The sequence below is a fragment of the Oryzias latipes genome, chromosome 7, assembly GCF_053564925.1.
Source record: "Oryzias latipes strain Hd-rR chromosome 7, Olatipes_Hd-rR_3.1".
Taxonomy (NCBI): Eukaryota; Metazoa; Chordata; class Actinopteri; order Beloniformes; family Adrianichthyidae; genus Oryzias; species Oryzias latipes.
The window spans coordinates 31,268,764-31,289,140 of record NC_136243.1 but is presented as its reverse complement, the minus strand read 5'-3'; the positions used below and the strand labels follow the sequence as shown (position 1 = coordinate 31,289,140).

The following is a 20,377-nucleotide window of genomic DNA, read 5'->3' as shown; positions in this document are numbered from 1 at the left end:
GCCTAGGATTGCATAAGGGTTAAACAGTTTCCTTAGCAACGTTTTCTGAGTGTCCTGATTTGTACTCGAATGTTGACGCCAGGAAAAAGCAAAGAAATGTTGGCTTAGTTCAAGTAAAACATTAAAAAGGACGGGGAGGTTGTTTGCCTGGCTTAGCTCAGGTTGGCCTGGAATGGCTTAGGTGGTAAAATGGTGCCTAAAGTTAAACCAAACATTGCAGTTTCATTAAAATCCTCTGAGGTTGGCTCCAGCTTTACAGTGTAGTAGTGCTTTATTTAAGACATAAATTCAACATTTGAATAAAAAAAAACAGCAGAACGATTTGGCTTGAAATTAATTAGTATATAAAATTGGTCAACACTGTAATGATGTCGGTGTTTACCGGATTTCTAAAAAAGAAAAAGAAAAGTTTAAATTGTGTAAAATCAAGTACTTTTTAAGGGAAGAAACTTCAGGCTAAAAAGCCAGACTAAATACAAACTAACACACATCCTGCAGATTTGATGCAAAAATAACAAAATTTCAACCTTAAATTACACAGCTCCAAAAATAAAACTATGCTGAAGAAAAACAAATATAAAATTTTATCTACAACTCTTTATAAAGACGACTGTAATAAGTTAAAGCAAACAGAATAAACTCTGATGGAATAAAAACACCAGCGAGAAACAGAAAGGCGCGCGGGGGGGGGCTGGGCTGTCAGTGGGTCATCATTTGGGCACCAGGCCGCGGGGTTGTGGGTACAGAGGGTTCCCTGGGCTTGGAGTGCCTGACTTCCTCCCTGTTCTCGGCCGGCTGTGGAACAGAGAGCAGATTCAGACGGCAGGCGTGACGCCGCGGTGGCGGGCTGAGACGGCGGCCTTACCCTGACTTTGGCTTTTTGAGGCTGCCGCTGGAAAACGCTGCTCCCAGGCTGCTGTGATCCGAGGCGTCCACCTGGATCTCCTTCTCTTCCCGGAGAGCGTCTTCCAGGGCCGCCGCCGTCTTCGGATCGATCACCGGCTCCTGGTAGTCCCTGGTGGTCCTGGTGGGCATGTCCATCGCCAACATGAGCACGTTCTCCGCCTGTTTCCACACATTTATGAAGAATTTGCATCTCTGACATTCTTTGATCCTGTAACAAAAAACTTGACCTCCCATGTTTTTATCTCCGTCATTCATGGAGCACTTTCAGTTCTCAAACCGAACGGCTGTTGCCGTGGCAACTTCAAAGCAGCATCTTTGCGTTTTATTCAGAACCGCTTTACCTTCATACCAGAACTCTTTTGGTGAAACCTCAGCTGATCTGTTCTTTCAGACAAACTAAATAGATTTTTCTCACACTAATAATGCCAATGTAGAGGACTTTATTCGCAAAATCAAACATGAATCTTTAGAACAAGAAATGCTGTTGAGGATCTACGGTTCAACAGATGTTCTTCCTCAAGCTACCAACACACCAGGGATGTAACGGGCTAAACGCAGGTTCATGAAAGCAACTATTGCCCATGCTGTTCACACCGTTGACTGTAAGTATATGTGAGCTGGACTGAGCAACCCCTCCCCCGTTCCGTTCCAACATGCAGGAAGTACCCGCTGGCTCCAAGAAGCCAAAACCCCTTAGACTTCTATAGAGAAATGAACAGCTGTTACTCAGTCGTTCTATTGGTCAGAAGAACCATTCTTTCTCTGATACCTTTCATTAACATGCTCTTGATCGTCCTCTTTTTTTTTTTTTCATGAACAAGTGATAAACTGGCCAATCAGATGGTCAGACCAAATGGCGGCATCCATATCGTGGAAAAATGGTGACTGAACTGACTTCATTTCCTTGAAGCTGGATGTAAACCATTTTCTATGGGTGACGGTCACATTCACTCAGTCCAGTTCTCTTATACAGTCGATGGACCAGACTGGACAAGCGGATTAGACTTTACTAGCACATGTCCGCCTTCTGGGCTGTACGGTGGCGGAGTGGTTAGCGCTCTTGCCTCACAGCAAGAAGGTCCCCGGTTCAAGTCCCAGCTGGGGTTTTTTTTGGGGGGGGTTTTCTCCGGGATCTCCGGCTTCCTCCCACCGTCCAAAAACATGCTACATAGGTTGATTGGCAACTCTAAATTGTCCATAGGTGTGAGTGTGAGAGTGAGTGGATGTGTGATTGAGGATATTCTACCCTGCGACAGACTGGCGACCAGTCCAGGGTATCCCTTGCCTACGCCCAAGTGGCCGGGATAGGCTCCGGCAACCCCGTGACCCCGAAAGGGAATAAACGGTTAAGAAGATGAATGAAAAAAAATGAATGAATGTCCGCCTTCCACGGCTGGAAGAGATTTGGTGGGAAATGTCAAGGTGGTGCAAATCTGGTGAATCTTGCACACGTGCCCACATTTACATAGACTTTTCATTGGAAAAGCCATGTGAACGCGCGTTGCTGAGGCCGGTGTGAAGGTAGCTGGATACTTGCACCATTGTCCTGTGTATGTGCAGATGGGGCTACACTAGAGGAGAGGAGGACTTACTTTGTACCTGGCGTCCCGACTGAGGGGTCTCCTGTACCCGCCTGCGGACTGGGGCCTGCTCATCATCTGATGGTCTCTGAGGAACAAAGAGGAGAACATGGATACACGCCGACTCCAGGTGATCCCGTAGAAAAGCACAAAGCAGACATGATCCGCAAACGGGTTTGACGTTGGAAACTATCCTGCTTTCAAAAGAACTGGCTAAGACAGGAGACGAACCTCATGATGGCACAAAACATTCTCAAACTCACTCCTCTAAGCGTGTGATGGGCTTCATTTTCCAGGACTCTTCCTCTTCGTCAAAGAACATTCTGGTTTTTATTTTGTTCTTCTCATCTTGTGGGATAAAATTTTCGAGGATCAGTTGCCTGAAGGAAAAACAGTTCAGAGGAGATGCATGGAGTCAAATCAGCTACAAGTGAATGAAAAGCCACATGGTAAATTTGAAAAGCAAACAAAAAAGAAATTTTCCATCATCAGAGCTAACCTGCCGCAGAGTTTTGAGCCAGAAATGAAGACATCCACGGATGCATCACAAATAAGTTCTTTTTCAATCAGATTCCTTTATGTCAGCTCCAGATCCACAACAGTTTAAATAAAGACTCAGAAATGCAAACTGAAGCTGAATTTTCCTCCATCATAGGAGCATTTCTACAAGAACATCTTAAAAACACCAAAAAAAACACTTTAAAAGGAGGCCTTAAGGGCAAGGAGGCCCTGTTACTCTAGTTTAGCAGTGAGCTATTGTATTTTTATAACTGATATTATATTTTGTCTAATTAGTGACATTTGTTGAGACAAATGTCTTTTAATGTTGGGCTATATAAATAAACTGAATTGAATTGAATATTTTTTTTGATTTATACCAAGTTGTATCTGTTAAGCATAAAGGCTTGATGCAGGTTGATTTCTGAGGGAGCTCCTGTTCCAAACAGACAGACGGGCTCCTTACTTGAGTTTGAGCTCTCGTGTGAGCTCATCCTGGATTTGCTCATGCTCCTGCCGCTCACTAATGTGCTGCTCCTGCACGTCCTCTATTTCCCCCTTAACAGCCTGTAGCTTGGAAAACAGCTGTTGGGGAAAGAAAAGATCATCAAATGGGATGTCTGCTGACCAGACTGTTGTCCAGAACAACTTGGTGGAAAAACTATGGTAGACCAAAAGGCTCAAAAGAGCCTGACTTTGGGTAGAGAAAGTAAAAAACGAGTTGTTCTTCAGCTGACGTGTATCGCTGCATCCATAATTAAGCTTTGTTGCTTAAGCTTTTAACACGGATGCATCGCTGGCGACAGCAAAGTAACACACTCTTTGGTTGACATTGATTGCGTAAACACGTGACTACATGTGTATCAGCCAAAAGCTGCTTTTTTTCGCTTCAGAATCTGTTAGAGATACATTGGAGACCCGTTTACAGTCACAGAGTTGTGACAGTTCAAAAATCTTCTTTGAACTATCGTCCATGTTCTTCAAACTACCCAAACTCTTAGATCGGCAACGTATTTCCAATGCAACGATTGTTGTTGCTTAAAGTCCCCTAAAGTCGTTTCCAGTGGTCTTTTCATTATGATGACGGCGGTTTAAGCCAAACACGAAAAAGCCTGTGTCGTTCCTTCAGAAGTATATTTTCCGCAGAGCAGCAGGACCTCAAAAGAAATTTGACTCTGGTTTGTAAGCTGGACTGTTGGCGCGGAAGTCAGCTCCCCTAATTTCCCAGCATTCCTTTGACTACCCCCTCCCCAATTAGTTTACAGCTCCTCGCAACCCCAACCTTAAATTAGCGTAGCAAAAAAAAAAACGTCGAGCAACATCAGAGCCATCCAGCTGCACAGTTTTGGTCCAGATAGCAGCTCAGACGATGAAAAGCAAGCTGTTAAGGGATCTGTCTGCAAGTGGATGCATCAGAATTGGCGTGGAGAAGGAGACTTAGCCCCGCCCACAGCAACTGTTGTATCAACTGCTTTTTTTAATCTGCTCCTGATCCGACATGATTGGAATAAAGAAATACTCAGAAATGCTCAAAGGACATGTTACCACCATTTTCAATGGAGGGGGTCTAGAAAGGGTCAATAGGATTGTGTGCATTGATTGATTGATTGATTGATTGATTGATTTGATTTATTTATGTGTCATGCACTAATGTGCCCAGCCCACACGGGCTTATATGACACTGGAAGACAATATACATAATACATAAAGATACATGCCCATATACATATGATGTGAAGAGAAATGATCCCATGTGCACGTCCCACTAAGTCCACCCCAACAACACAAGGCGAGAAAGCCGGCGCTCTACCTTCTTCAGCTTCTTGGTTTTAATGTCCACCTCTTGCTGCAGAGAACTGTAGGTCTCCTTGAGCTCCAGTGTTTCTTCGTCACGATTCTCCATCTGCTGGCGCATCTCACGCTCTCGCCGTTTCTGGTGATCCAGACAAAGAAACCTCAGACACACTCAGGTGCGAGTCCAAGTATGATTTGGGTCAGAAACATTGACTGTATATGAGATCTGGACTGAGCGACCCCTCTCTCCTAAGAGTAGGTGGTCTCACATCAAACTTACAAAGTGTTGCTGCTTTCACGTGGTGTGAAAGCAGCCTGCAGGGGTGTGGCCTTTCAACAAGCTCACTCCTGATTGGCGACTGACTCAGGCCAACTTAGTCCAATTATTGCTTACTGCATCGCGAAAAATGGCAACAGAATAGACTATTGGTTGCATTTTCTATGGGTGATGTCACACTCACTCAGTCCAGGTCTCTTACAGTCAATGGTCAGAACATCAATAGATGTTTTTGTGAGCTTATTGGTAAGAAAGAGGTGCATAAGCCCGCCTGGAAGGTTCCGTGTGGATAAAACAGTCATTCAGAAAAAACAATGTGATTAAACTTTCACATTACCTGCTCTGCGATTTCCTGCCTTTTCTGCTCCAGCACCCTCTGCTGCTCGTTGGTGTGGTCTACAATGTTCTTCCCACCAACCAGGAGCCTACTCTCCATGTCCTGGAGGTTGGCAAGTTCAAATCAATTAAAATAATAAATAAATCGAACATGATTGCTTGTGATTTGACAGAAACTTACTTTGACTTTAGCTGCAAGCATCTCTCCAGCCTCCTTTTCTCTCCTCAGGTCTTCCATCTTCTTCTCCTTCTCCTTGAGCAGCCGAGCCTTCTCCTCCGCCACCAGACTGTGATCCTCCACGATGGCCCTCCTCTCTCTCTCCAGCTTCTCCTGCTGTTCTTTCCAGTACTCTCCTTTATCTTCATCATCATCATCGTCCGTCTCACCTTCTTCCTGATCTTCTCCATCGGCCCTCCTCCTCCTCTGCTTCCTCCTCTTCTTCTTTCCCCCACGTTTCTTCAGCTGCTCCTTCAGCCGGAGGATTTCCTCCTGGAACGTTCTAAGCATGGCGTCTTTGGGGTCTTCGTTGATGCGGGGTTTGTTCTTGATGTTCTTTGCCCTGTTTGCATAACGGAGCGTCGTCAGGGTCTCCTCTACGTTGTAGGAAGCTGGGCCGATGTTGGCGACCATGACGGTGCGGGCGTTTCCCCCCAGTGAGTCCTGCAGCAGCCGGGTCAGTTTGGAATCGCGGTACGGGATGTGGCTGCTCCTGCCGTCCACCAGAGCAGATATGACGTTCCCCAGAGCAGAGAGCGAAAGGTTGATCTTGGTGGCTTCTTTGAGTCTCTCGCCCTGAGCGCCCGTCTTGCTCTGCCTTTCGCTGCCCGCCAAATCCACCAGGTTCAGCTTCCCAACTCTGATGTGATTCTCCTCATCCACGCCCATCTCGCTGCACTCCACCGTGATGACGAAGATGGCGTGGGAACGGGAGCTGTGCTCGTTCATGTTGGTGGCGCCCACTGAGCGGTTCTGGTTGCCGATGTTCATGACGTTCTCGATCTCCCGCACGCTTTTGGTGACGAAAGACGACAGGTCTCTGACATGTACGCCTACGTCGGGCCTCTCCCTCAGCTCCAGGCGGCGTGATTGGTCCTTGGAGAGCAGGTCTCTGATCTCCTCCTGGTAGATCTCCAGATATGATGCGCTCACCAGGTACTGCTGGTTTTGGGAGCGTGAAATGTGAGTGAATATGTGCTCAAATGAATTTGGGATGACTCCTCTCCTCTCTGGGTCCTTCCTCACTCCCTCCATGGTATACGTCTTCCCTGTGCCCGTCTGGCCGTAGGCAAAAATGGTTCCGTTGAACCCAAGGAGAACGGAATCAACCAGCGGTCTAAAGGTTTCATCGTACAGATCGATCTGCTTGGAGTTCCAGTCGTACACGGAGTCAAAAGTGAAGACTTTAGGGGGTTCGTTGGCTGAAGCTTCACGAGGGTTTTTCACCATGATCTGACCCAGTTTGACATCAAGGGAGACCACCCGTTCAAAGCCCGCCGCCCGCTCTTTCTCATTCATGGGGCGGCAGCGAACCACCACCTTGACCGACTCGGGGCTCTTGCTCTTGGACATGGCGACGATCAGCGGCCAGCCCAACCAAACCTCAAAACCGATGCAGGTTCAGGAAACGAAGCCCCGACCTGAAAGATGGATGGACAACCAGACGTTAGGGGTGTAACGATTCATTTTAACAATGATTTGTGGCCACTGATACACTTTAAAGTCGATATCGATTCATTTGGAACGTTCCGATTTATTGACCTCTGATCGATCTGGGACTACTTTAGCCAAAGTGTTAAATAGCTGAGATAAAAGCCTGGGTACTGAACACTGCAGGGGATGTTTTCTATATCTGGTATTGTATAAAAAGAAACCTACCACACCTCAATCCAAATGGTATTTACCAATATAGATTATCAATTGATCTAATTTTGTTTTTTTTTCTTAATGGTATATTTGGATTTGATTAAAAACATCAATTAATTCATCATCAATTAATTTTTGCCTCCCTACCGGACATAACTGCAATTTTATACAAGTTATTTATAACTAGGCACACAAAAAAACAACACTGAAAAAGGTATGTTTTTTTTCTTAAAAGTTATATATTTTTTAGTCTTCTGTTTTTTTTTTTTTTTAACAGTGACTCGAATCTCTTCCAATCTTTAAATACTTTAATAGAGCAGGAAAAACACAAAAACTGAGTTGGAAATCAGCTCCCTGAAAAAACTAAATGTGTGTTGGATCGGTGCAGTGGAAAGAAAGATACCGACCTCAGCTTAGCTGTTCCTGTTTGGCTTCTTAATTGGAAAAGCTGAGGCTAATAAAAGCCTTCGGTGGCACAGAGCCGCGAACCGAGCCCGGTGTGACCGACCCGAACCCGGACTGAGCGAGGCGTTAGCGCGTTCGGTAACAAACAACACCGGCCTGGCAACGGCAAACACACCGGTCACCTAAGCTACAAATCTGGTAGCATCCGCCGGCTAACAAACGGAACACCCCAACGGACAACGATCACCGAGGAGAGCTTAACGTCTGAACCCGCCCGATAACCACTGCAGCCTCACAAATCACAAGAAACGTCGCGTTGTTTTTCCCTCAATAAATAGAAACTAGATCCTAACTACCATCAATGAGGGGAAAAGTCCGTTTCATGAGCGGCTGAACGAGCCGCCAGCGGCGCTGCGCGTCTACTCGCGTAGTTACGGTTAAAGGGATTGAGCCAGGGGCGGACCTAGCAAGTCGGGGGCCACAGGCGAATACTCGCCCCTCACATTCTAAAATAGAAAGTGCCTGGGGTATTCCAACCCATTTATTTACGCCACCGTCATAGTCACACCGTAAGAGCTGAAGAAAATCAAAACAACAAACTTACAATAATTCCTTTTTGATTTACAACCATTCTTTACCTCAGCTAGTAGCGTTAGATTGTTGAATAACTTCAAACAGAAACATTTTTTGTTATTTTACATAAAACCAATTGAAAATAATCACAAAATGTATACAGAGTAAACAGAACCAAAAATCATACCTGTTCGCCTTCCAGCTAGATGCCAAAAACAAATGATAGCTTTAGACAGTTATCCGTCTGTTATTTGTCTGTTTGCTTTGTTGCCGTAGCATCAGCTGTTAACCGTTTTTTTTTGTTTCTGTTGAACTGACGCACTTCACAGAAAAAGCAGAAGTAGGTGGAACCTTCACAATAAAAGTTTTCAAAACAAAATACACTCTGCAAACAATACTGTTTTTATAATGTTCTTTTACATCTTCAGCATACTTCTTTTGAAATAAAAGGCATCTTCAATCAAAGGAAATGTTAAACAATACTGGTAATAAGAAAACAATTAAAATGGGTCATTTACAGGCTCCAAAAAGCCAAAACGCCCTAACTAAGCAGATATGACTCAGTCATTCTATTTGTCAGAATAACTATTGTAGTTCCTTCCAATCTTTTTTTTTTTTCCCACAGGAAATCATTTAAGTTGTAAACTGACCAATCAAATGCCTCAGTAAAAGTATGTGTTGCCCACTGGCCCCTCCCTCCAACGTTTGACAGTTTGCAAGGGGTGTGAACTTCGAACATGCTCACTCCTGATTGGCGACAGCAGTTACCATAGAAACATTGACTCTTTGGACCAATTACTCTCGTTTGCCTCCAGTAAGGCGACGTCCGTATCGCAAAAGAAAAAGCCCACTGAGTTGGCTTCATTTTGCTGGAGCCAGAAGTAAAGCAATTTCTATGGGTGACGTCACACGTACTCAGTCCAGTTCTCTTATACAGTCATTGAGGCGTACAATAACTCTGCAGTGGTTGTATTTCTTCCTTATCTAGGGTAAATTGCCTGTTGAATAACTTCTTCGCTTGTCCACTTTTAGACAGCATCAATGGATCAAGGATCCAAATGTTTTTTTAATACAGTATCTAAAAGCAGAAATCACATTTAAATGTGATAGAAATGTATTTTTCATACATTATTTGATTACCGTAATTGTCCAAATTCCTTTAACTTTCAGTTAACGGTTTCTAAAAACAAAATGAACCACAATAATTGTGTTTCTGAACATTGCATCTGACAATTTGAACTTCTCAGACAATTTGTTTTCCCACCATAGGGATGAAACCCAAAAAATTATTAGAAATGAAGTCATCATTTGGTTTGTTTTTAATTCAACCCCGTAGCATGACAATCTAACTTTAGGATGATTATTATGTTTAAACTTATTCAAACAAACTATTCCAGTTCCGTGGTAATCACGTCCCTTGTGCAATATTACTTATTGTAGGTAAATTTCATTTGATTTATAAAAAAAAAAAAAAAATTCCAAGTTGAACCTTCAGCCCAGTAACAATGATTCAACCCTGTAACAGGGTTTTTTTTGTTTGTTTTGAGGTTGAAAGTTATAAAGTTTTAGCTAATAGAAGCCTCATGTAAACATTAGCTAGATTATTGAGGGTCATACATGTGTAACCGTTTTCTGGTCTCTGCTCTGCGTTGTGTGATGTTGAGCACCCTCAGGAAGCCACGAGACACCGGAGAAACTTTCTTGGAGCGGTTTTCTTTATTTTCTGGTTGTGACAAAATATGGCATCAACACGTGCTGCACTCCGATAATGCCCCAAAACTAAAAATATAAATTTCAAACGAGCACCAACATTGCATACAAAGAACTAGATCATGTTTGAAAATCTTTGGTGTTGGACCGGACGGAAAAGGAAAGAAGGGAAGAAGAGAGAGGGACGTTAGAGAGAGGGGGGGGTAGGAGGGTGATAATAGGAGGGGAAGGGGGGTAAGACCATGAAGCAGCATAGAGCAGACAGGTTTACTGGTTGTTTATCATTACGGTACGGTTCAAATGTAGTACAAAAAGGGCTCTTTCATATATCGTTTCATATGGGGCTGAACAAAACTGAGAGGTGTCATAAAATGATGCAAATTTTTTCTTATATTACTTATATTTAGGTGAAAGTAGAAAATTACATTAGAAAAATAAAACTTGCAGTTATTGGCTATTATCTGTTTTATATTTAGTGAAAACGTAGCCTTGGTCAGTGGGGACATGCTCGTTTGTCTGACCCCTTTGCCTCGGCAACCCATCAAATGTTTCTAATTCTCACAATATATTTGTCTGTGATAATGCAGAGAGACATTGATCTTTCCATGTCTTGTTTTAAAATGCACTTTGGGGTTTACTTTAATGTAAAAATCTCTGAGACAAACCTGTGGGACACAAAGTGCACTTATTTCAGAGAATCGGCCATTCTTACCTGGAAAAAAACAATTAATTTATTGATTTCACTAATTTGTTACCTACTCACATTACCATAGCAACAAATCACATTCTTCTGTGTTTCCTTTAATCTGTCAGGTTTTACCTAAAAAGCCCAAAAGAAAGGAAAAAACACTTGCACGATGGAACAAACAAAACACCACACTGGAGTGGCGTAAGTAAAACAAAAAAAAGTTGTTTAAATAAAAACAAAGTGCTGCTTTGTGGTATTCTTTTTTTTTTTTAAACTTCACTGAAGATGAACACATTTACAGAGCATATAGACAAATCAAAAGGCAAATGTTTTTAATTTATGATGTTAATAGGGTTACACTTACTGTTTAGAAATCGTTCCAACTGGCTCCAGTTTACAGTTCAGTCCATATTAGCTAGCTTTTCAAAATAAACTTCCGGTTTGCGATTTTCTTTCAGTCTGCGTGGTGGTTTTCTTCTTCTTCTTTTTTACGTTTTATGACAGGTTTTAGTCCCCCCGGCATTCACAGAACCTAGAGATAACGGCATGATTTAGAAAAATGATTTAGAAAAAAAGAGAAAAAATATTTTTAGCCGTCTTTTCACTTTAACGGACACAGGTGTACCTCATCACGTCGGTTGATTTTTTTGTTTCCCGCTTGAAGGGACAGCAGATGTTTTTTTTCTCAAGGCTCACTTCTGTTCTCAACCGACTAACTAAACTTCCGCGAGGCACTGCTGAAGTATGAACAAATGTGCTTTTACTGACTTTAAAAAAAAAAATGTCTTTTGAGTATTTGTTCGTCATTATTTGGCTAAATTCTGCTAAGTAATTTAGATTATTGCTTGATTACGCTTGATTTGTTTCAGTTGGCCTTATTTACACATTAGCATATTTTTATTAAAGTAATTCTAGTCCTTTGTTTTTATTTCAGCTTTAAATATTTTTTATGTAAATGCTAAGGTTTACATTTAATATATATTTTTAATACTTTATCTTTGTTTTGAATTTCATCAAACTTCCGCGTTTATTTTGAGACTTTTTTTGTTTCTTTTTTTTTTTGGTATTGGCTGGATATATTGACATTTGAGTTTTTTCTTTTTTAATTCTTTAATTAAATTAATGTAAATTCTTTTTATAAATTAAGTTGGTGTAAATTTTGACTTTAGACAAACTTGTTGGTTAAAAATAAATTTGGTTCTAAAGAACAAACGTCACTGGTTGGTTGTCATCAGTTTAGATTTTTAAATGTTTTCAGATCAAAGAGGCACCTTTTCTAACTGGAAGTCATTTATTTTTACGTCTCTCACGTTCTTCCAATCAGAAAAGCTTTCTGAGGCGAGGATGGCCTCTCAGAGCGCCAACAGAAATGGAGGAACTTGGACGTCCGACTCAAAGTCCTACAAACTGTCCAGCGTTGTGAGAACCATGAACAGCTTTAGAAAAGAGGTAAGAATAAGATGGACTTTGGTGTTTCAGCACACAAGGCGTTTGTTCTGACATGTGGCGCCGGCCCCCTCCTGCAGGGTAGGCTCTGCGACGTGACCCTGGTTGTTCAGGGGAATCGGTTCTCTGCTCACAGAGGGATTCTGGCGGCAGCCAGTCATTTCTTCCATCTTCTGTTTAGCAGTAAGTAAAATGCAAAGCCATATTGGTCGATTTGATCTGAAGCTAAGCTTTCTTTTCTCTCTTCAGCCAGTATGGTGGAGTCTAGGACTCATGAGGTGGAGCTGAGGGACGTTTCCCCTGACATTCTTCAGCTGGTGATTGGTTTCATTTACACGGCGCAGTGAGTCATGTGGCTTTGCTGAGCAGAAGTCGGTACTGTGATGCAGCATGAACCCATGTTACTTTCAGAGTTTCGGTGGACAACCAAAACGTGGAGGCTCTGCTGTACGCAGCGGACTTTTTCCAAATCGATCCCATCAAGAACGTTTGTGTGGAATTCATCAAAAGACAGATTGATGCAACAAACTGCCTGGGTAACGTAAAAGGAAATGAAACGTCCGTCTCGTGGTCCTCGTGTTTGCTGACCTGCTTGTGTTGCAGATGTTGCAGTCCTTGCAGATCGTGCAAACTGTCCGGGGCTGAAGGCCATAGCAGAGAGCATCCTCAGACGCAACTTTACCAGGATCTGGAAGACCAGCAGATTCCTCCAGCTTGATGTGACCACACTCACTCATCTGCTGCGCCAGGAAAAGCTTAAAGTTTGTGGGGAGGAGGTATGTGACTTTAAAGTTATGCCATTATATATATTTACACTGTTATGTGGGGAATTTTAGAAGTCTGACCTGAAATGAAGGTTGTTTGCAGCGAGGAAACGGCTAAAGACCCACTCCGAGGAAAATTGTTTTTGGCGTTTTAAACATGTTCTTGTGGCATTTTTCTTATTATGGAGCACATGTATAATAATAATATATATATATAATATATTTTTTTTCTTTTTTGTTGTTTTTTAGGTTGGGGATATGAGGGGCTGTAAGCCAGTAAGAGAGCGCTAAATGGAGAGCACAGTTATGGGTGGCAGGAAGGCACGGCGGGGTTAACTCGCCAACAACTCTGAGGCGAATTTCTAATGAACTACTGCCGCTCTGCAGAAATGTTTGAGAAAACGATGAGTTCCTTGATTTTTGGCTTACACCCCCCCCCCCCTCCCCCCCCCCCCCGGGCATAATCATAATCTAAAGCCCACTGGGAACACCTTGAAAATGGATCAAAAGATGATTGGAGTGGGACTTTAAAACAAAAACTACTTACCTCCTGACATGTAGATGTATTTTTTTACCTTTTAGAAAAATTGCAGATTTGTTTTTTATTTATTAATGTTTGGAATGCAACCACAAAAGGGCACAATCCAGTGTTTTGCTGTGCCAGTCTTGAGTCAAGATAAACAGTTTTATCAAGGGCATCTAATTTAAAACAAAGCCTGCAGGTCAAAGCCAGAACTTTCATACCTATCACGGTCTTTATAGTTGACTAAGCAAGGAGGAGGAAGTGAAGGAGTCTAAAGTGAACGAAGAACAAAAAGACTGCTGGTGCTGACAAGTTCAAAGTGGAGGATCAGATTTGAACCCCCCGATTGTCTGTGGTGATGGACAGACGGACAGCTGAAGTTAGACAGGAATCTCTGAGAACCAGGATGTTTGCAGATGACACTGTGATCTGTAGTGAGAGCAAAGAGCAGGTGGAGGAACATCTAGGGAGGTGGAGGTTTGCTCTTTTAAGGAGAGTAATGAAGACGGATCTGTCTTCTGTATCTGTGCGTAAATGAGGGGAATCTTTAGGCCAGTGTTTTTCAACCAGTGTGCCGCGGCACACTAGTGTGCCGTGGGAGATGGTCAAGTGTGCCGTGGAAAATTGCCCTCATTAACTGATCTAAAAACATTAACCATCTCCAGGAAATCAGCTCTTTGTTCATCCAAACAGGTCCTGATAAAACACTGAGTAGTTAGGAATATGAAAGATCATAAAATACTTTTTTCTTTGTGTTTAATTGATTCTATTAAAGACATTTTGATAAGAATGACGGCGCCGCGATTTACCTGCAGCTATAACTGTTTTCTGAAAAGTCCCGCAGCTTTTACCGTCTCCACGACTCCACCAATCATTCTTGAAGGCTTAATCACATGTCATCAGTCTGACCAATCAGGGGGGGGGCTGTGGATCAAAACAGACTATGAGTTTCTGCTTTTTTTTTTTTTTTTTGGGGATGCTGGTGTGCCGCGGGATTTTTGTCAAGGTTAAAGTGTGCCGTGGCTCAAAAAAGGTTGAAAAACACTGCTTTAGGCCATGTCACACAGCCACTACATACACTTTTGCACATTTTCCATGTAATTACTTTCATTATTCTGTGATAAGAGCGTGATTATCCCCCGTTGGTGTGCGCAGATGTCCGTCGAGGGTTTTGGCCGACCTGCCTTTTAAGTAAATTTAGTTTTCAGCTGTTAAAAATGTTTGGTTTAGAATAACGCAGTTTATGCATATTTTTATGTAGATTTTACAGAATTATGTAAACCTTATGCAATTGTGAATCATTTTTTGCGAGATGCATGTGCAAATTTGCGGCTTTCCGTTCATGTATGTAATGGACTTGTACCACTGATAAATATGGCACATGTATCAAATTAAAATTACGTATATGACACACAAATCACTAATGAATTGATGGAACGTCCATGGTTCACATGGTCTGCAAACGTTCACGGCTGTGTCTTGATGTCAGCGGAGTGACCTGCAACGGTTGTCTTGACATTTAAGTCAAAGCGGTTTGTCTGGATACTTCAGTATCACTCATGTCTGGAAAACGGGCCTGCAGCTGTGTGGCGTTTGCTAAACTATGTCTGAGCGCAGAGGTCCTTGGATTGTGGTTATGGTCTGTCACTGGTGGGACTCCACTCCTGGGTTTGTCACAAACTCGGCCAATAGTTCTGTGTCTTGATGCAAGTCGGCTGATGACTCTTTGAGCACTGTGGCCAGGTGGTGCTTCTCGTCATCTGTTTAAATGATGAACTTTAAAATGATTCACTGACTAAATCTGCCTTTTATACCCACAGAATGTTGGCAGTGGTGCCACATTTAAAAGGTTTTTCTTTTAGCATTTCTTTGGCTTTGACTCCAATAAGTCAGACCTGCTGAACACAGTGAGACAATCATGTAGAAAACGCTAAATGAGGCGTCTGTCACCACAATACAACGGCCTTTCTATCCCAAAACTGACGTGAAACAAACTTGTTCTCAAATGGGTGTAAAGGCAACAGAAACGGGCTTGACAGCCGTGGAACACAACTGAGGATGATCTAGAGATGAACTGAAAAAGCTTAAGTTAAAAAATAAAAAATCTACCAAACCAAAGCTCCTTTGGTCTTTCAAGAAGTCGTTTGTTCCAGATCTACAAAGCGGCGTTGCATTGGCTGAAGCACGACCTCCTCAGCAGAAAACAACACCAAGTGGAGGTGCTGCGCTGCATTCGCTTCCCTCTGATGTCCAAAAGCTTCCTCCTGAAGACTGTCAAAGCCGAGCCGCTCATCACGGAGAGCATGGACTGTGTCAATATGCTCTTGGGTGAGTGCATGAGAACATAACCTCTGGGTTCAAATCTCGTAGATGGATGATCTGTTTTTGATTGTTTTAAAATGACGGAATGGGGGTGACTGAAATGTCAAATCAACAACTACAGAAGATTTGGGGCCAAACACTTTGTGGATTTTAATGTAAAACATGGCGTACGCAAATGCCGAAAAATCCTCAATTCAGTTTGCAGGCATTAACGAACACTTGGATGAGGAAACGGTGATGGAGAGGTGGAGACAAGTGTTTGATGTGAGGCTGAGCCATTATTCACAGAGGGGCAACACCAGATGTAGAGTGGTATGAGAAAGTTTGGGCACCCATTTTCAAGATTTTTCTTCATAAATCATTGGTTGTTCTGATAATCAGTAGCAGATAAATGTATCATATTGCAGATGAATACATTGATATTTGAGAAGTGAAATGAAGTTCATTGTATTTAAAGAAACTGTGCAAAAATTCCTTAAACAAAAATAGGCAGGTGTGTAAATTTGGGCACCCCTGTTTTATTGATTTGACTACCTTTAGCAATAATTAATGGAACACAAAATTTTCTTTACAAGCTCATTGACCCTTGACCTACATACGCATGTGAAGCCAATCATGAGAAGAGGTATTTAAGGTGGCCAAGAGCAAGTTTTTCTCCTCTTTGCATCTTCTCTGAAGAATGTCAACATGGGAACCTCCAAACCGCTGTCAGATGACCTGAAAACAAAGATTGTTCAACATCATGGTTTAGGTGAAGGATCCAAAAAGCTTGCTAAGAGATTTCAGCTGTCAATTTCCACTGTGAGGAATAAAGTGAGAAAATGGAAGACCACAGGCACACTTCAAGCAAAGGCCCGGAGTGGCCGGCCCAGAAAAATCTCAGATAGGCAGAGGTGAAGGATGGTGAGGACAATCCAACTCAATCCACAGAGCAGCTCCAAAGACCTACAACATGATTGGCTGCAGATGGTGTCACTGTTCAACCATTCAGCGCACTTTGCACAAGGAGATGCTGTATGGAAGAGTAATGCAGAAGAAGCCTTTTCTGCACACATGCCACAAACGGAGGTTTGCTGAAGCACATTTGGATAAATCTGTTTCATTTTGGAATGAGGTGCTGTGGACTGATTAAACTAAAATGTTATTTGGACATAACAAGGGGCGGTATGCTTGGCCAACAAAGAACACAGCATTCCAAGACAGACACTTGCTAGCCACAGTCACATTTGGAGGCGGTTCCATCATGCTTTGGGGCTGTGTGGCCAGTGCAGGTACTGGAAATCTTGTTAAAGTTGAAGATCACATGGATTCCAGTCAGTATCAGCAGATTTTTACAAACAATGTTCAAGAGTCAGTGACTAAGTTAAAGTTGCGCCGAGGCTGGATGCTTCAAGACGATGACCGTAAACACTGCTCTAATTCTACAAAGACATTCATGCAGAGGAACAAGTACAATGTTCTGGAACGGCCATCTCAGTCCCCAGACCGGAATATTATTGAAAATCTGTGGTGCGATTTAAAGCGGGCTGTCCATGCTCGGAAGCCATCAAGTCTGACTGAACTGGAGATGTTCTGCAAAGAGGAATGGTCCAAATACCTTCAACCAGAATCCAGGCCCTTATTGGAAGCGATTGGAGGCTGTCATTTCTGCAAAAGGAGGATCTACTAAATATTTATGGCATGTTTCTGTTCTAACTAGGTTTTGTTAGGAATCTACAGCTCAACTGTTTGTCAACTTAAATGAATGAGGCCCCTGGTATCTTTTCTTAGATGAGTTCCAGATCAACTTGCTTAGCCCACCAGACCGTTTGGACCTGGGAGTGATCAGTCGACGTCGACAGCTGAACAGTATCAACAGATTTGCTGTTTTTCAAACTTCCATTCGTCCGTCATGCCGATTTTTCAACCCAAAGGTTTGTAAATGTTCTTGATCACCTCTGAGGCTCAGGTGTTCGTCAAAAATATGCTTCTGCTTCGCAGGACGACAGCTGGACAGAAATCCGCTGCTCCTTGCAGCCTCGGCAGGGCGCCGTCGCAGTCTTCTGGGATGGTGAAGTCTACATCCTGGGTGGGTCATGTATCATCGACTGCTACAACATCAACAGGGACTTCTGGTACTCAAAGCTTGGGATGCTGCAGCCTCGCAGCGGCCTGGCTGCCTGCTCCACCCAGGGGAAGATCTACACCTCAGGCGGGGTCGCACAAAGTGAAGGTGACAAATCCGGTCAGGGTTTTAAAAGGCAGCGAGAGCAGGTCCTCCTGACAGATGTGCCTACTTCTCCCCAGGCTCGACTGCTCTGGATCTTTTTGAGTCTTATGACATTATATCAGAGTCGTGGCAGGTTGAAGCTAGCATGCTAATGCCCCGCTGTAAGCACGGGTCGGTGGAAGTTAAGGGGCTCATTTATGTCTGCGGAGGAAGGTCGAACGATGGTCGCATTCTAAACAACTGTGAGGTGTACAACCCCACAACTAAAGAGTAAGTCTCCAAAACACAGGTTTGGGAAAGGGGGCGGGGTCATCAACCACTGAGTTTTCTGTAAAGCAGTTTATCCTTCAAGGATTTTTGTGTTAAACCCAATTACTGTATATGAGAACTGGATCGAGTGTGATGTCACCCATAGAAAATGGCTTTCTTCCTGAATAAAGCCAAGTCAGTCGCCATTTTTTTCCCCACTGCCACATTCAATCTAAAAATCATCTATCAGCTGTGTGATGTCAGTCCAAATAAAATTTCTGTGGAAACCACTCTCCGATCAGGTGTGAGTTTGTGAGTCTAACCATCTACCACTGGACAGCGGGCTACTCAAATTCAGTCCAACGATTAAAATGATGTGTGACCGCCAGCAGGCACCACCAACCTCTACTAAGGCATCTGATTGGTCATTTTGTGGCTCAAGTCAATTTGGACTACAAAAAAAAAGGAATATGAAGAACACGGTAAAAAGGAATTGGAGCAAGATGAATAGAACAGAAGGACTAACAGCTGTTAGCAGTCTATGGGATTTTAGCTTCTTGGAACCAGCAGGTACTTTTTGTTTAGAACGCCTCAGTCGCTCAGTCCAGTTCTCATATACAGTCAATGATTAAACCCTGAGGCTTTTTGAGAATTTATAGGATATGTTTTAATGTATTTTCTTTGAGTAAGTATTTGCACATTTTTTTCTTTGACATCATTAGGTGGACTGAGTTGTGCTCCATGAGGGAGGCGAGGAAGGGCCACGGGCTGGTGGTCGTTGGGAACCGGATCTTTGCTGTTGGGGGTTCGGGCCCAGAAGGTGGGTGGGAACTAGGGGTCTAACGATTCATTTTAAATATTTGATTTATATCATGATCTGTGGTTGACGATACAATTCATGGAGATTCCTATCAGTTCTGACCAGGAATGAATCCTGCAAATCTTTAACCAAAAATTCAACCCGTCGGACTCTGACATAAATACCTGGTACTGAACAGTGCAGGTGAAGTTTTCCAGATTCCTAGTATTTCCTGCAAGATAATCATTTGAATATGTGTCCAAACAAGTAAACAAGAATGAATGTCAAATCCATTCACACTTTAGTTTTCTTAGAGGTCAGCCCACTGTTGTTTTTCCACATCCAAAGGGAACAGTCTTGGAACATTCTGACACTCTGGATGGTCACATGACTTTGCTAAATTCAAAGTGTTTCCTCACATTGGACTGGAATGATGGACAGATCAGTTTTTGCTGACATCATGCGTGTTGTCCGCTGTGATGCACTTGGTCGTTTTTTAGGTTATAGTAGAACAAACCTACCACACCTCAATCCAAATGGTATTTTCCAATAATGATTAGAATCTATTTCGTTTTGAAATGATACTATAATGATATAAGCCAAAAATGGTTGGATCATAGGAATATAAATCAATTAAGTCGATTTATTGTTACTATCATGACGTCGGGCACGGAGCGACAAACCTGTGGTGATTCTGTGTCCACAGGGCGTCTGAGATCAGTGGAATACTTTAAAATTGGCTCTTCTGCGTGGTGCTCTGCCACGCCAATGCCAATGCCATTGGGCATCCACGCCATGAGGTGTGTGGCGGTCGGGAATGTCATCTATGTCCTGGCAGAGGATTCCATGTTCTATCGCCGCAATAAGATTCTGGAGTACAACGTGAAAAATGACAGGTGGGTGTGTTTTCATGGAATATTAACAGGTTGTTACTAATGGTATGGCAACCCAGAAGAGTCATAATTTACAAGAAAACTGAAGGACAGTTTTTAATTTAATCAAATTTTTTTTTTTTTTTTTTTTATAATTTCACATCTTTTAGTTACTTTATGGTTTTTTTTATTTATTTTTTCCTCATCACTGAACAAAAACATGGAAGCCAATGAGGCTGCAGTCTTAAACTAGGCAAACATGGAGGTTGTTTTTTAGAAATGGGTCATTTTCTCATGCTGTGTCTCCTGTCCTCAGGTGGGGGTTTAACTCCAAGGCCAAACGTTTCCCCTTCAGAGACTGCCTCATCTGCGCTGTCAGGAAATGAAGACTCCTTTGGCTTTTGGCCTATTCTGTTCGCAAGGTTTTTAGGAAACGTTGAGCCATAACAGACTTTTAAAAATATTTATCGTTGCTGTTCTCCATGTGACTTTTTTTATGTATAAATGTTTTAATAAATAAAAGTTGATGCCTTCAGTAGCTTAAAGTGATTTATAATTAAAC

At 42.7% G+C, this 20,377-nt stretch overlaps 2 protein-coding genes across 5 annotated transcripts; one reads left to right on the top strand and one right to left on the bottom strand.

The window, feature by feature from the left end:
* Positions 1-252: 252 nt before the first annotated feature.
* kif3b (kinesin family member 3B) lies at positions 253-11,133 on the bottom strand. 4 transcript variants are annotated; one of them, XM_011476803.3, is made up of 9 exons: positions 10,996-11,133; positions 5,573-7,029; positions 5,393-5,494; positions 4,795-4,917; positions 3,451-3,569; positions 2,750-2,866; positions 2,499-2,574; positions 866-1,065; positions 253-795 (listed from the first exon to the last, which is right to left on the bottom strand). In XM_011476803.3, exons 2-9 carry the CDS (start codon positions 6,959-6,961, stop codon positions 711-713), a joined length of 2,211 nt encoding a protein of 736 aa, XP_011475105.1. In that variant the 5' UTR covers positions 6,962-7,029; positions 10,996-11,133; the 3' UTR covers positions 253-710. The 4 variants fall into 4 exon arrangements, with proteins under 4 accessions (XP_011475105.1, XP_020560112.1, XP_004070355.1 ...); XM_020704453.3 differs by lacking the exon at positions 10,996-11,133 and adding an exon at positions 8,421-8,555; XM_004070307.5 differs by lacking the exon at positions 10,996-11,133 and adding an exon at positions 8,017-8,155.
* On the top strand, positions 11,102-20,350 carry LOC101155684 (kelch-like protein 7). Its single transcript, XM_004070308.5, has 13 exons — positions 11,102-11,373; positions 11,956-12,080; positions 12,158-12,260; positions 12,327-12,420; positions 12,489-12,613; positions 12,681-12,853; positions 15,518-15,692; positions 17,457-17,599; positions 17,667-17,898; positions 17,973-18,165; positions 18,867-18,964; positions 19,650-19,839; positions 20,132-20,350. The coding sequence occupies exons 2-13, from the start codon at positions 11,976-11,978 to the stop codon at positions 20,199-20,201; spliced, it is 1,701 nt and encodes a 566-aa protein (XP_004070356.1). The 5' UTR covers positions 11,102-11,373; positions 11,956-11,975; the 3' UTR covers positions 20,202-20,350.
* Positions 20,351-20,377: the final 27 nt, after the last annotated feature.